Source organism: Lissotriton helveticus, chromosome 3_1, assembly GCF_964261635.1.
Source record: "Lissotriton helveticus chromosome 3_1, aLisHel1.1, whole genome shotgun sequence".
Lineage (NCBI taxonomy): Eukaryota > Metazoa > Chordata > Amphibia > Caudata > Salamandridae > Lissotriton > Lissotriton helveticus.
Genome location: NC_136061.1, coordinates 665759255 through 665772769, shown reverse-complemented (window position 1 = coordinate 665772769; position 13515 = coordinate 665759255). Strand labels below are relative to the sequence as shown.

General features: G+C 46.3%; 1 protein-coding gene across 4 annotated transcripts in view; it reads right to left on the bottom strand.

Annotated features, from left to right (window-relative positions):
- Positions 1-13515, bottom strand: part of MACF1 (microtubule actin crosslinking factor 1) — a 990087-nt gene that overhangs the window by 654636 nt on the left and 321936 nt on the right. For all 4 annotated transcript variants that reach the window (XM_078680764.1, XM_078680763.1, XM_078680765.1 and 1 more), the window contains exons 20-22: positions 12970-13095; positions 11337-11489; positions 9559-9713 (exon numbers count right to left, since the gene is read on the bottom strand). In XM_078680764.1, the coding sequence (XP_078536890.1) occupies positions 9559-9713; positions 11337-11489; positions 12970-13095 (434 nt within the window). The remainder of the gene's footprint in view (positions 1-9558; positions 9714-11336; positions 11490-12969; positions 13096-13515) is intronic.

Below are 13515 nucleotides of genomic sequence, written 5' to 3'. Positions count from 1 at the left end.
GCTCTGCCTGAGGTAGCGGCCGAACAAGTATCATGCCACTTGCCCTTGCACAACCACCACCTCTCTTGGCCCTCATTGTATCCCCTTGTGCTGGGTAATAAAAATTGCATCAAGGTCCATTGTGCAAATATCCCCCTCTTGCCCCCATCCTTTTTGGGTGCTTCCTTGGGAAGAGAGGTGGAATGGGCAGGGTATTATTAAAATCTATGGCTTGACCCAAAAGAAAACTCACATGCTGTGTCTTTCTCTGCAATATTTAATTGTCCTTATTCTTAAACACCTGGCACGCTAAGCAGGTTCACTCTTTTGTGCTCTGAAGACACACAAGAGGTTGCAGACCTGATGGTAGTCTGACCAAAGGTAGGCAAGATGGCCGCCTGGTAGGAGCTCCCGTGAAGAGCTCCTAGTGCTGGGGATCCCATACCGGGCTTTATCCCTGTTAGCACACACCAGCTCGTCGGAACGAAAAGCAGAAAAGTAACTGGAGCAAAAGTAACTGGAACCACAAGTAACTGGATTGCACGAGGGGTCCGCTCACGGAGGTTGGAGCCTGAAGCTGCGGGAGCCGGCTGAGCCGCCACTGGACACAAGCCCTCGCGCACCCACATCGCGCCGCCGAGACAGAGACTGACCTGATGAAGGAGGTCAGACCCTGAGGAACCGGGAGCCTGCTGAGCCGGCACTCTTCGTCGGTGACTGAAGCCTGCGGAGCCCCGCAACCTGCCACTGGATCCGTGCATCCAGACACCCCATCGCGGCGCAGCTGAAGCTCCGGGGAGCCTGCTGAGCCGGCTCTGCGGATTGTCCCGCGCTTGGCCCGCACCACCACGGCAGAGGACTCCAGACACCACGGCAGAGGTCTCCAGACACCCCCATCGCGGCGCAGTGGAAGCTCTGGGACCAGCAACAACGGACCACCCTAGCAGCACCGGGACCAAAGCGGAACGAGCACCGGACCCCTCCCCCCACTCCCGAACAAAGGCAGATACTGGCCGCTACTCGGGGACGAGGCAACAACAACGGACCATCGTCGCAGCAGCGGAACCCTAGCGGACAGCCGGCACCAGGACGAACACCGGACCCCGCCCCCACGCACGAGCTGAAGCAGCGACCCCCTCCCGTCGGTAGCAGAAGACGCCGGTCGCAGCACCGGGTCGAGGCCACGACATCGGAACGCCACCCCCTCCCGCCCGCTCCGCAGTAGAGGAATCCTTGCGGACTGGAGGGCTGAGAGGGGCTTGGGACGCTGGCTTGCTAGTCAGATGCAGACACAGGGGAGTCACATTATCTCACAGAGGACCCGCGAGAGCTAAGCACAGCTTTTAACAACAAAAGAAGGTATTTATTTGCATCTCCCGGTTCTCATTTTTAAAACCCCATTGTACAAAATGGCGGGGGTCTAAAATCTAAAAACTAAGGCTATAAATCACCTACTGTGCCCACGAGGCACCCTCAAGATAAGACTCCCTCACAGTATGAAAACGAAACTGCTCTCCCTGCTCACAAAGCAAGCACAATAAACAGAGGTCTAATGTCTCTTTCCCACTATGTGGCGGCCATTTTTGTACAGTCTCTCTCTCGGATCGCCATCTTGGACTAGTCATTGTTGCTGGGCTATTAATTATTTCACTATCTGAGCTGACACTAAGAACTCACCTCTTTAGACTAAGCCCAACTACTACTACTGTACTTTGAACCAATGTACTTTGAACTACTGTTCTTTGAACTACTGTACTTTGATTCACACCTATCTGTGTCATGTAACCGACTGCCTGCATTTGTATTCTGCTTTATAAGTTTTATATTCTTTATATATTATTTATAGGTTTATATTTTAACAGAACTATTCCCCCAATTGTACACTGCACTACTCTGCACAATTCTGCAGCCTGCACCCATTTTTCATTCTTTCTCTCCTGTTATGCTACCGCATATATTTTAGGTCTATAGTTTATCAGAACTATTCCTCCAATTGTACTCTGCACTACTACTCTGCACAATTCTGCAACCTGCACCCATTTTTCAGTTTTTCTCTCCTGTAATTTACCGACTGCTACCTACCTCATATATATATTGCAGTCGCTCACTAGTGATACTTTTGCTCCCTAGGGTCATTTCTGATCCGCGTAACCTGGTGTTGGCATCGGTAGCGTGCATTCAGCACATTTATGCAACCTGTACTCACTTTACTTTTCTCTCCTGTAATGCACCGACTGCTACCTCTTATATGCTGGTCGTCTCACTAGTGTCATCTCTGCCCGCTAGTGCCATTTCTGATCCAGATAACCTGTTGTGTTTGCATGTGCATCTTGCTCCTGCATATCACTATTGTTCACCCTCCCGCGCTACCTTGCTACCATACCAACATGGAGCTCATCGGCAAACACACATATAAAATAAACTACCCATCCGTGCTCACCAAAAAAGCAGCTAAACGCTTTAAACACGACTTCCTTAGGTCCCACCCAGAAACACCCTTTGCCGACACCTACTTCTCATCGGTCAATGGACCCTTGAACACCGACATCATTTTCCACACCACACGCAGAGCTCAATGGAAAAAAGCGTTCCTCACCCTACTCACCGTCTCCACCACCAGGAAATCCGCACATGGCCTAACACTCTCCATCACATCATCCCAACTCTTCCCAGGCAGAACCACCATCACTATTTACAACAACGGGATTGTCCTAATTCAAGCGACAGATAGGAACCTGGAACTACTTGACAACCTGTTCCCCTCTCTCAAAGAGCACCTTTCCAACCCTCGGACTTACACGCATATCACCTCCTGTCCTACCTCCCCTGACGTCACAGCACCCACCCTTAACTCTCCTAACCCAGTTCAGCAACAGGACGACACTCACCTCACCTTCACACCCAGCTCCACAGTCAATCACCCGCCCATCGCAGCTACCCCTCCTCGCCCCTCAAACACAGACATAGACCTCGCCCCTTCATACACCACTCGCTTCCCCAGTCCCCCTACTAACCTTCGTACCTCCGCTCATCTTCCCATTTCCCCCCCCACACTTTGCACTCCCGTCCCGTCCCCCGCACAAATATTCTCAGAACACCCCTCCTCCCCCAATGGCACCCCACACAACATGACTCTCTCTCCGACTATCCCCCCCCCCCACACTTAGCACTCCTGCCACGCCTAGCCTGCACCCCTCCTTCAACCTCCCACCCCCCTCGCTCACTCCTCACTATCCCACCTCCTCCCCCACAACAGCCAGCCTCCACATCGCCCCCTTTTTCGCTTCCCCCCCTAGCACTGATGCCCTTCCCAATAACACCTATCCTCTCGCTAACACCCTCAACCCCTTCATCAGCTCCACCTCTCCACCCGGACTCCCCCCCGTCTCCAGCAACCTATTCGCCTGTTCAGCGCCAGTCCCCCCCCCCCAACACCGCGCCCATCACCACCTTGGACATTATGTCCACCCTCCTCCAATTGAAAGAAGAACTACACTCCATCAAAGAGTTGCTCATCACACACCCCAGACACCCCCCTCCCACCACCACCCTTACACCTAATACCACTTCCCCCTCACCTCCTACTCGCCCTACCACACAACAGTACACACACCGGACCTCTATCCCCCCTCGCAATACCAACAATCGCAATAACACTTGCAATCACATTACCACCAAGAGTAATACTCCCTCTACACCTAACAACACTTCCTCCTCACCTCCTACTCGCCTCATCACACATCTCTCCCCACATTGGACCTCTACCCCCTCTTGCAATACCACCAATCGCCCCAGACGTACTACCAACACGATCTCAGACCATGACGTACACACCCTTCTCCACTCTTACGTCCCGGCTCCCCAAAATCCACTAGCCACCAACAACATGTCCATCCCAACGATTATCTCTAACCCCCTCAGGCACCAAAAGGATAACAACAGAGGCGCCGTCCCCAACAACCTCACTAATGTACCCCTCATTATAGAATCGTCCTCCACCCTTTGCACCCCTAGCCTTAAATGCATACTTCTCAACTGCAGATCGGCCCAAAGACATTCCACGGAGGTCGCCGACCTCATCATGTCCCTGGAACCGGACCTAGCCATTCTGACTGAAACATGGCTGTCTGATTCCTCTACACCTATCTTGGATATCCTAGTCCCCCCCAACTACTGTATCATTAGACTTGACAGGGCTAAAAAGACAGGCGGCGGAATTGCCTGCATCTACAGGAGCAACCTCTCAGTCTCTAAAGTGTCCGCCCCCTCTCTTACTTCCTGTGAATACCTCTGCCTTGATATCATCAGCGAAAGCAAACCGGCATGCTCACTACACATTATATATTTACAACAAGGGGTGGTGATGGACAGAGTCTCTGAATTAAGCAGAATACTCTCACCCAGTCAAGAGATCAGGGCTAGATCCAACACCGTTTTTTAGCTCATTGCACCATCCCAGTTTCAGAACCTGGCTGTATGCAAATTAGTCTGTCCCTGGCCCAGTGCATCATGGGAACAGGGCAGACCAGACTACAAAAGCCAATTCTTACACTGGGAAGGAAACAAGCTTCCGGGGACCGGTTTCTGGCATTTCAGCCGTCTTCGGCCCGGCTTGCTTGAATCCTGATGGTGCAATGAGCAAGGGACTCACATCTGAGTATACCCTTCCACGCTTAGGGTGGACAAAAATATTTACAACAAGGGGTGGTGATGGACAGAGTCTCTGAATTAAGCAGAATACTCTCACCCAGTCAAGAGATCAGGGCTAGATCTAACACCGTTTTTTAGCTCATTGCACCATCCCAGTTTCAGAACCTGGCTGTATGCAAATTAGTCTGTCCCTGGCCCAGTGCATCATGGGAACAGGGCAGACCAGACTACAAAAGCCAATTCTTACACTGGGAAGGAAACAAGCTTCGGGGGACCGGTTTCTGGCATTTCAGCCGTCTTCGGCCCGGCTTGCTTGAATCCTGATGGTGCAATGAGCAAGGGACTCACATCTGAGTATACCCTTCCACGCTTAGGGTGGACAAAAATATTTACAACAAGGGGTGGTGATGGACAGAGTCTCTGAATTAAGCAGAATACTCTCACCCAGTCAAGAGATCAGGGCTAGATCCAACAACTACACATTATATACCACCCACCTGGGGACAAGCTCTCCTTCGTCCAACAACTCATGGATACAATATCAGCCAACTCAGGACGGCAGCACACCCAAATTTTCCTTGGCGACTACAATCTCCACTGGAATGACAGCAGTGACACAGTGGTAAACAGCCTCAAAAGCTTTCTCAACGCACTTGATCTCAACCAAATATGCAATAGCCCGACCCATGAGAGAGGTTCTATCCTTGACCTTATCATCTCCAAAGAGGGCGCTATTCAACTGGAGTCAATCCAACCTTGTGACTGGTCAGATCATCATATTGTCTCCTTCCTCATCAATGAAAAAATTAGACTTAACTCAGTTCAACCCCCTAAGCACAAAGCGTGGAAAAGAGACTTGAAGAAACTCAACCCAAACTCCTTACCGCCTAACAGCTGCAATCTCCTACTTCCCCCTTCCGGCGCTACGGACGTTCAACTTCTGACTGACCACTATCTCAATACTATGTCCACAATAATCAATGAGGCGGCGCCCATGCAACTGAAAAGAGTTTCGTCCAAGAAGACTTCCAACCCATGGTATGACGGGAGCCTCAATGAGGATAGACGGGCCATGCGAATGGCAGAGCGCACCTGGAGGTCAGCCCCTTCTGCAGTGCACCTAAAAAGTCTAAAGAAACAGAGAAACGCCTACTTCAGGAAAATAAAACGCTCAAAAAGAGATTTCTTCAGCCTCCAGCTCGCCCAAGCTAAAAACCGCCCAAGAAAATTGTTTGAGTTAGTCAGAACGCAATCCAAAGAGCAACCCCAGACACTCAGCTCCATGCGCGTTACACCTTCCTGCGAAGACTTCTCTGCCTTCTTTATCCAAAAAACTGAGAGAATAAGAAGCGATCTCCTCAATGACGCTATCCTGTACTCCAACCCCCGACACACAGCAGTGCCTCAACCAAAGAACAATGCTACTTGGTCATCCTTTGGCACCTACTCCGAAGAAGAAATTGGCAGATTGCTCAGCACCTTGAAACCATCCAATCACCTCTCTGACCCCCTTCCTGCTAACGCTGTAAAAGACTTTTCCCCTTAGCTTCTCCAGCTCTGGACTAAGATTATCAATAGCTCTCTTCAACAAGGATCCATCCCCAACGCCCTCAAAGTCGGGCAAGTCACACCGCTACTAAAAAAAACAACAGCAGACGCCACTGATCTAAACAATTACCGCCCTATTACAAACATTCCCACTCTCGCTAAACTGTTGGAAAAATGCGTACAGCTACAACTGACTAAACACATAGATAAGTTTGATCTCCTCAACGCTCATCAGTCAGGCTTCCGAGCAGGGCACAGTACCGAAACTGCCATGACTCACATAGTGGACGACGCCCTCCAAATCCTAGACCAAAACGATACCTGCCTCCTCATCCTTCTGGATCTCTCCTCAGCATTCGATACAGTTAAACATGAGAACTTACTCGAACTGTTAAACACAAGAATGGGCATATCTGGGACTGTTCTCAAGTGGTTCACCTCATTTCTACACAACCGGACACAAAGAATCAAAAGCAACAACCTGCTGTCCTCTCCGGTACCTGTATCGCTAGGCGTCCCTCAAGGATCCTCCCTCTCCCCAACACTGTTCAACCTAGTTATGGAACCTCTCACTACTTTGCTACAGACATCTAATGTTCACTTTCACATGTATGCCGACGACACCCAACTTTATCTCAAAATACAATCTCCCAAGGACATCATGCTTCTGAACACCACGATCAGAAACACCCAATCCTGGCTTGCTGAGAATCACCTCAAACTCAATGCGCTGAAGACCGAGTTCCTCCTGATCTCACCTCCCGCTAAAATCTCCACGGCTCAAACATGGCTTAAGCACTTAACGGCTCTAAATGTACAACCCATCGTCGTAGACTCAGCAAAATGTTTAGGCATAACACTTGACGCCAATCTCAACATGCAGCAGCACATCAGCAAGGCAACCAAAGGAGCGAACTTCCAAATCAATACCCTGAGAAAACTTAAACCCTTCCTTCCTGCCAAAGACTTCCAAACTGCAGTACAATATATAGTCATCCCGCACATAGAATACGGTAGCACCGCCCTCTGCGGGCTCCCCCTAACTACAACGGCACCCCTAAGAGCGTCCCTTAACGCCGCAGCAAGACTCATCACCGGCTCAAAAAAACACTCGCATATTTCCCCGGACTTTAAATCACTGAACTGGCTACCTTTTGAAGCCAGAATACATCTGAAAATCGCATGCATGACACACAAGGCTATTCACATGAACTCACCCGCCTACCTAACTCAAAAGCTGACAATTTCGGGTGGCTCTAGAACTACTAGAAGCACAAACAATCTTTTGCTGAAACCTCGAAGATTTCGGAAGGAAAAAACATATAAACGCTCCTTTTCAGGAATGGCACCCAGGATCTGGAACTCACTCCCTCCTGAAACAAGGCTCATCTCCTCCAACACACTTTTTAAGAAAGAAGTTAAAGCGATCCTCATGGCTAAATACACATGATCTACTATTCTGTATTACTCATGAATCTGCTCTGTAAGACCTGCCCGACCCACCTGGTCTATTGTACTACTTGTATTATCGACTTACTTGATTGTATACGCTCACTCTTTGTATTTTGTTATAATGTTGACGCACCTGTGTGACTATGTATATTGTTATATTGTTGACGCACCTGGTTGACTTTGCACACTTTACCCACACCACCTCAACGATCCCTACTTCTCTACTACTGTTGCACCTGTGGGACTATACATCCTGCACTCACCCACCTCAACTATGCCCACCTTTAAGCTCCAAATATTTTGAACACGCTTAAGCAAGTATATGCTTATTATTTATTGTACTTTATATTATTGACGCAACTGTTTGTCTATGCACAGTGTACCGACACTACCTCACCTGTGACCTACTTCATGTTCTTTGACCTACCTATGTAACTAAGCACCTTGTACCTAACTACCTCAAATATTACTTTGTATTACTCCTTATTACCTTGTATTATTATCCCCGTGTCCTTGTAAAGCGCTCTGATATCTGCAAAGATCTTATTCGCGCTATATAAAACTTTCAAAATAAATACAAATAAATGTGTGGTTGCAACTGATACAGAACTGAAAGGGAATATTCTCAATACCTGCCTCCCCAGTCTTTCTTGATACAACCCGAGTCCTGGAAAAGAAATGCTCTGGTGCAGTTCAAAACCAAATCACCTTTCAATGATCCTTTTGATGATGGATCAGGATACTCGACGATTGAAACCAAAACAATGGAGAAGTTGTTGACAGTCCCAAAGCTCAAACTGCAATGTCCGAACGTGATAGAGGTAAAAAACAAAATCTAAGATGGAGTGAATGTCCTGGTGCATTGTGGGATGAGGAAGTCGTCACGTGATGTCTCGAAACCGAGGAGAGACATCTTGTCTAGCATTTAATCACTGGAGTATGCAAAGTATGAGATCTGTAGCAGCACATACTACAAACAATATGTTATGATATAGCAAAACATCAAACATGTCATAGGAACCAAAGAATACAACTACATGCAAGAATGGGACAACAACAGAACTGCACGAGATTCAGGGAATATCCCAAAGTGAAACACCCCATGTAAACAAGCATAAGAGATTTAGGGAATAGGTTGAAATTGGAGGAGTAAAACGGAAACCCACAAATCCAGATCCCATCATAGAAACATGACAACACACGGACGTGCCCACCACTGGTGATTAAGTCAAACAGGATTGTGGTCTGGTGTGCTACACAACAATGAACACACATTTTATGGGGAAAACAAAAATCGGAACACTTATATTATTATGATTTGCAAAGGACAAATCTCAATGCATGAGGAAAGGCTAAGCAGGAATGACACTTTTGGTATTTGAAACATCCAAGATTCTTTCAATAATGTGTGGAGCTGTCACTAATAAAATGAAAAGGACGATGGAAGTCGCACATACCATTATCAACCAACTAGAAGTAAAATGATGGCCTAAACCCAAGGACATGGTTAAACAACAGACACTAATAGGTCTAAATATAGAAACCAACAACAGGAATTGATGCAGCGGGCATAAAAATGGGCGGACAAGAAAGGAACTGAGTCCAAAGAGAAAGACATGTCAATGGATACAAGTCAAAATCCAGAGGTAGGGAAAAAGGAACAAACAGATTGCAGAGATAAACATTCGGAAGAAGAGTAAAGGACTCAGCAAGTCTGAAAGACAGCAGAAAACCAGTGCCTAGTCTGAGGTAGAGATAGGCAAGCAAAGGGAGATTCTAGGCAGATAGATGAGCTGAGTGACTAACACAAAGGACTGGATTTAGACAAAGACACAAAGAGACCAGCAGAAAGAACAAAGGGCAGACAATGCCGCTGACCACTGCAAGGCAGTCAGTGGGCAGGACTGAAGGCCCCTACTAGAGAGTTACCTATTCGCTAGATCAATTGCTTCATTGTTCGGGGGAGGGATCAGGAAACAAGCAGATGGAACCATGGCCTCATTCCCTGTGGGACTGATGACCTTCCACTTCGTCCTTTGGGAATTGTCTTCTAGGACGCATTCGTCATTCTTACATATTGTGATCTAGGAGAATCAAATGGTAAAGTCTGTTAATGAGCACACAGACGTCAAAGTGCATACAACAGTCATGGTGTTCCAAGTTTTGTAAATTAGCTTATCCAGTTGTTTAAACAATATGATTGGACAAACCTCCATTGAGCCATAAAACAAAAACATCATTATCTATGTTTTCCTATGCTTTATAGAAAGGAACCAGGTTATATAGAATGTGCCCACCATGCACCCAAGAGTCTGTTTTAGAGGGAGCAGAACCACATTTGGTAGTACTGTCAGTCACATCACCTCACTAACAAGCATTTATATGGGCTACTGCTGAGGAATTATGGATAAGACATGTCCGCAGAAATGAAATGCTGAAAGATGATTTAAGAGCCTAGGCTGCTGTGTTATCTATTTTAAAGGCACCCCATGAAGATGGTTCCTTTGGGGACCCAGATGTGTGAGATACTGAACGTCCACCAGGTTACTGGGGAGGAGGAAGGGATTCTAAGTCATATATGGGGCTATAACCAGTCACCGAGAATGGTTTACTACATGATGCTGTTTTTATCTGGTTTGTCTCTGGGGCCTTGTACTAGAGCAGGGGTTGCCGGGCGTGGTTCGGATTTGTATATGGGGTCTGTACAAAGATAGCCGACTGAAGTCAAAATGCGTATTTATTGCTCATTGCTGATGCCAATTGTATCCTATGACACTTCAATAAAGACCTTTATTAAAAAAAAACACAAGGGCATTTATTATAAACACAGAGCATGCTTTTCACCTGGGGACGGGGGAGGATTAATATACAGATGGCATAAAGCCCAAGGGTTCCTCTTAGTCCTGTGACTGTTAATATTACTGGCCACCTGCATGATGAAATGCATGAATCTAAATTCTGTAGACTCACCCTTATACTAAGGCATCGATAGAGTGGTGGTAGACAAAAATAATATATTAAATATGGAACTGAAAGTAGCAAATGTGGTGCATGTTTTCCATTTTACTCTTTAATAAATGTTTCCTGAATGCCAGAGTGTGCCTGTGTGTCCTTAGAAAAGGTACAGCGAGACACTGACATTACAGAGCCGCCTCCATGGTTGGAAGCCTGTAAATAGACAGGCTTCAAAGAGGCTACAGCAGCATCCATCCTGGTAGAGCAACAGAGACTTCTTTGTCACAATAACATTCCTGTTATCCAGCTGGGCCAAATATCTGGCTTTGGAGGAGCATTTCTAGTGTGTGAATATCCCTCCACTATTCTTTTCAATCCAATTAAGAGACTACCATGTCCACGACTGAAATTAATTTCATATTACCACTTAAACTTTTTGGGTTCCAGAGTAGAGTGCTACTCGCCAAAAAGTGCTTCAACGCCTAGTCAGGGGTAGTAAGCCCTATATAAATGCAATTACAATCTACAATAAAGAAAGGGCTTCTTCTGGAAATGCTTTTCTCAGTGTTCATCAATATTCAGCCCAGATTGGTAAAATGCTAGATTCAAACTTAAAAGTGTTCTGAAAGCCAACTTTAAACTTCAAAATATGTTGTGACCCAAAACTTCAAATGATACTAAGTGTGATCCTGCACTGCCAATGTTGGCTGTACCTAATGTGGAAAGCAGAAAGAAGAATTTAAAGTCCTTACCTCGATTTGCCGATAGTCACAGATGGCTTTGATGGGGAGAGTGCTGTTGAGTGCATAGTCCGAATTTCTTGGCTTTAACTGGACAATAGATTTTGAGCGTCCAACAAGACTAGCAACAGAACTTTTCGACTGAATTAACTGCTCCTTCTCATCCTGTGAATTGAAGGAGTGAAAAATGCAAACACTAGGTTAGCAAAGCATAGGGCAAGCAAAGTATCACACTGGGTTACATTCCAGGAAAAAGTAATGGGAATCACAACCTTTAAGAAATTGAGGTCTGGTCTACATTATAAAGCAAAATACAAGAAAAGAGGTTTTCATCCCACCCAGACATCAAGTCACACCCCCAGCCTGGTCAAGCAACTCGACAAAATAGAAGGAAAAAGGTGCTCTCCTCAATCCTAAAGCTAGGCGCAGAAATGTTTCCATCTGCTACTGATTAAACCCTTCAGTGAGAGAATCGCTCTTGCAGGCGAAATGCTGGAAAATCGAAATTCTAAGCTCATGTTCTGAACAGAAGTTTCAACTCCGCTGACGAAGACTGCAAAAATCCAGAACTTTCTCAATGCTATACATTAAGTCATTTGGCGCTTACCAAAGTGTGCATCTCACTTTAAAAAGTTTTGTAAGGTATCAGCGGGAGACTGATCCCAGTCAAAACTGTCTCAACAAGAGACACTTTGTACTTGCACCAGTCTACTGCCGGAATCTTCCAAGGCTTTCAATGTAAAGTGTGTATTAGGGTAAAAAAGTAAACTAACATTTCATTAAATTTTGCATAAAAAAATTATGTGATTTTGCCTAGCCTTACTTCTGAGCAAGCAATGGTCTAATCACGCAGCTGTGATCATAGGGACAGTGAGATCCCTGCTTCAAGACAAAGCCAGCTACTAGGCAAGAGAAGCTCCCATCTCAAGCATTCATCCATAGAGGGTCTAAATATTGTAACAGACCGAAAGCCCAATCATGCTGGACTAAGCAGAAAAGATTCACAGCCTAATCACAGAGGGAGCAAGAGAGAGTAATAACTCCATAACAGAGCCAACCAGACAATGACAAACTCCAGTTCCTAGAGAGGCTCCCATCTTGATCAGTGAGCGAAAAGGATCCTGATCAATCACCTAGCAAAAAAAGCGAACTCCCTATCAGACTCTGAATAGAAACTCAATGTCGCAAATCAAAGCATAGAGCCAAATGAGGTAACAAGAATATTAACCTATTAATAATGCCTTCCAGTATCAGAGTTACGAAGACAACCTGTGTACCTGGGACATGAGATTCCCTACTACCAATAATACAAAGCAGTAAGGTAGCTGCTTTCTTTCAACGTCTGGCGCTAAGAATTTGCTTGCCCATGTAGGGGCACCAGCCTAATCTAGCCCAACCTCACTCTTCGAACTAAAGCACTAAAATACCATTTCTTTGGACATTTCAATGGAACATGGGCTATAAGGTTATTTTTGTGGACAATGGGCACTAACTGTTTAATGTCAAAGTACATTAAATACAATTTTAGCTTCCCTGAAACAGCTGACCAGTGATTGCGTGGGTTCTCCTTTTAAAACAAAGCTAAAGACGGCGAAAGGAACCCGTTCAGCCACTAGAGTCTTGTGACAACATGTGTGCATCGTACCATGGAGTCTTGGAGAAGATCCTCCAGCCGGGACATGCTAGTGCTCAGCTCGCATGAATATTTCCTTTTGATTGACTCCTGGAGGTTCCGAAGATATGTTTCAGACTCGCGCATATCACTGAAGAACTGAGAACACAAAGCAGAAAGTTGGCGAATTAGGCACATAATCGTAAGAAAGAAATGGGAGCATGATGTGAGAGAGAGCAAGAGAGAGAGAGCAAGAGAGAAAGAGCAAGAGAGAGAGCATGTGAGAGAGAGCACGAGAGAGAGAGCACAAGAGAGAACGAGAGAGTGTGAGTGTGTGTGTTGGGGGAGGAGGCAGAAAAAAGAGTGAAAATAGAGGATGAAGAAATCGAGAATGAAAAGCAGAATAAAACAAGTGAACAGGAGAATGAGTATCGGAGAATGAGGAAAAAGAGGTGGACAAGGAAGGTGGACATGGGGAGAGATAGAAGACCGAGGAAAGGAAAAGAGCAGGGAATTCAATGGAGAGGGACATGAAAAGAAGAAAAAGGAGTGTTAACCGAGCGAAGAAAAAGAGGAAAG